The 686-nt window shown below is 47.2% G+C and overlaps 1 protein-coding gene across 1 annotated transcript; it reads right to left on the reverse strand.

Moving 5' to 3' along the window:
* Positions 1 to 7: 7 nt before the first annotated feature.
* Positions 8 to 680, reverse strand: LOC109137693 (fucolectin-4; the record flags this gene model as incomplete). Its single annotated transcript, XM_019256016.2, has 2 exons — positions 8 to 174; positions 418 to 680. Coding segments are annotated over 2 exons (430 nt in total), but the record flags the coding sequence as incomplete, so codon positions are not given.
* Positions 681 to 686: the final 6 nt, after the last annotated feature.

Genomic DNA, 686 nt, shown 5'->3' on the forward strand with positions numbered 1-686 from the left:
TAAAAGCTCAAGTTCTCACCAGTTTCGGCACGGTACCCGTAGACTTCCACTTCACAGAGTGTGAGGTACTTATAAAAACCAGGTAGAAGCAAAATCACATAACGTCCCTTCACAGGAGGAGTGAAGGTCTGGGTGAAGATTGGGTTGCCATCAAGGTCACCAATTTGACCAACCCTAAAAGAAAGAGAAAGCAGCACAGCCTCTGAGATGAACAGGGAATAACGATACACGACTGAAATGATTCACAGACTGTCCTGATGGAAAGATTGATAAGTTGTAAACGGCTAACTGTCGTTAGCTTGGTCAGCAGTGTGGCTGTAACTGACTCAGCCCCGGGATGCAAGGAGCCAACCGGGGCTAAACAGGGGCAGAGGGGAGATGAGGATGATGATGAGGAAGATGCTTTTTTTTACTCACAATGGGTTATTCAAGCCATTGTTGTCCAAAGAGTCGCCGATGTGGATCTCCAGCCCGTTGATCCTTTCCTGATCTCTGTCTACTCTGTTATAGATGGTGATGGAGGTGATGATGTAGGAGTCCAGCAGGTCCACTCTCCACCAGGTGTGGAAAGACTTTCCACCCGTGGAAGTGCATGATCCATAGTAGTAGTTGTTGTTACGGTTTCCATCTATGGCATTGTAGGCAGCTGAAAATGCGTGATCATAACGGTCAGACTGAGTCGCTTT

This window comes from Larimichthys crocea, unplaced genomic scaffold, assembly GCF_000972845.2.
Source record: "Larimichthys crocea isolate SSNF unplaced genomic scaffold, L_crocea_2.0 scaffold82910, whole genome shotgun sequence".
In the NCBI taxonomy this organism is placed as follows: Eukaryota; Metazoa; Chordata; class Actinopteri; family Sciaenidae; genus Larimichthys; species Larimichthys crocea.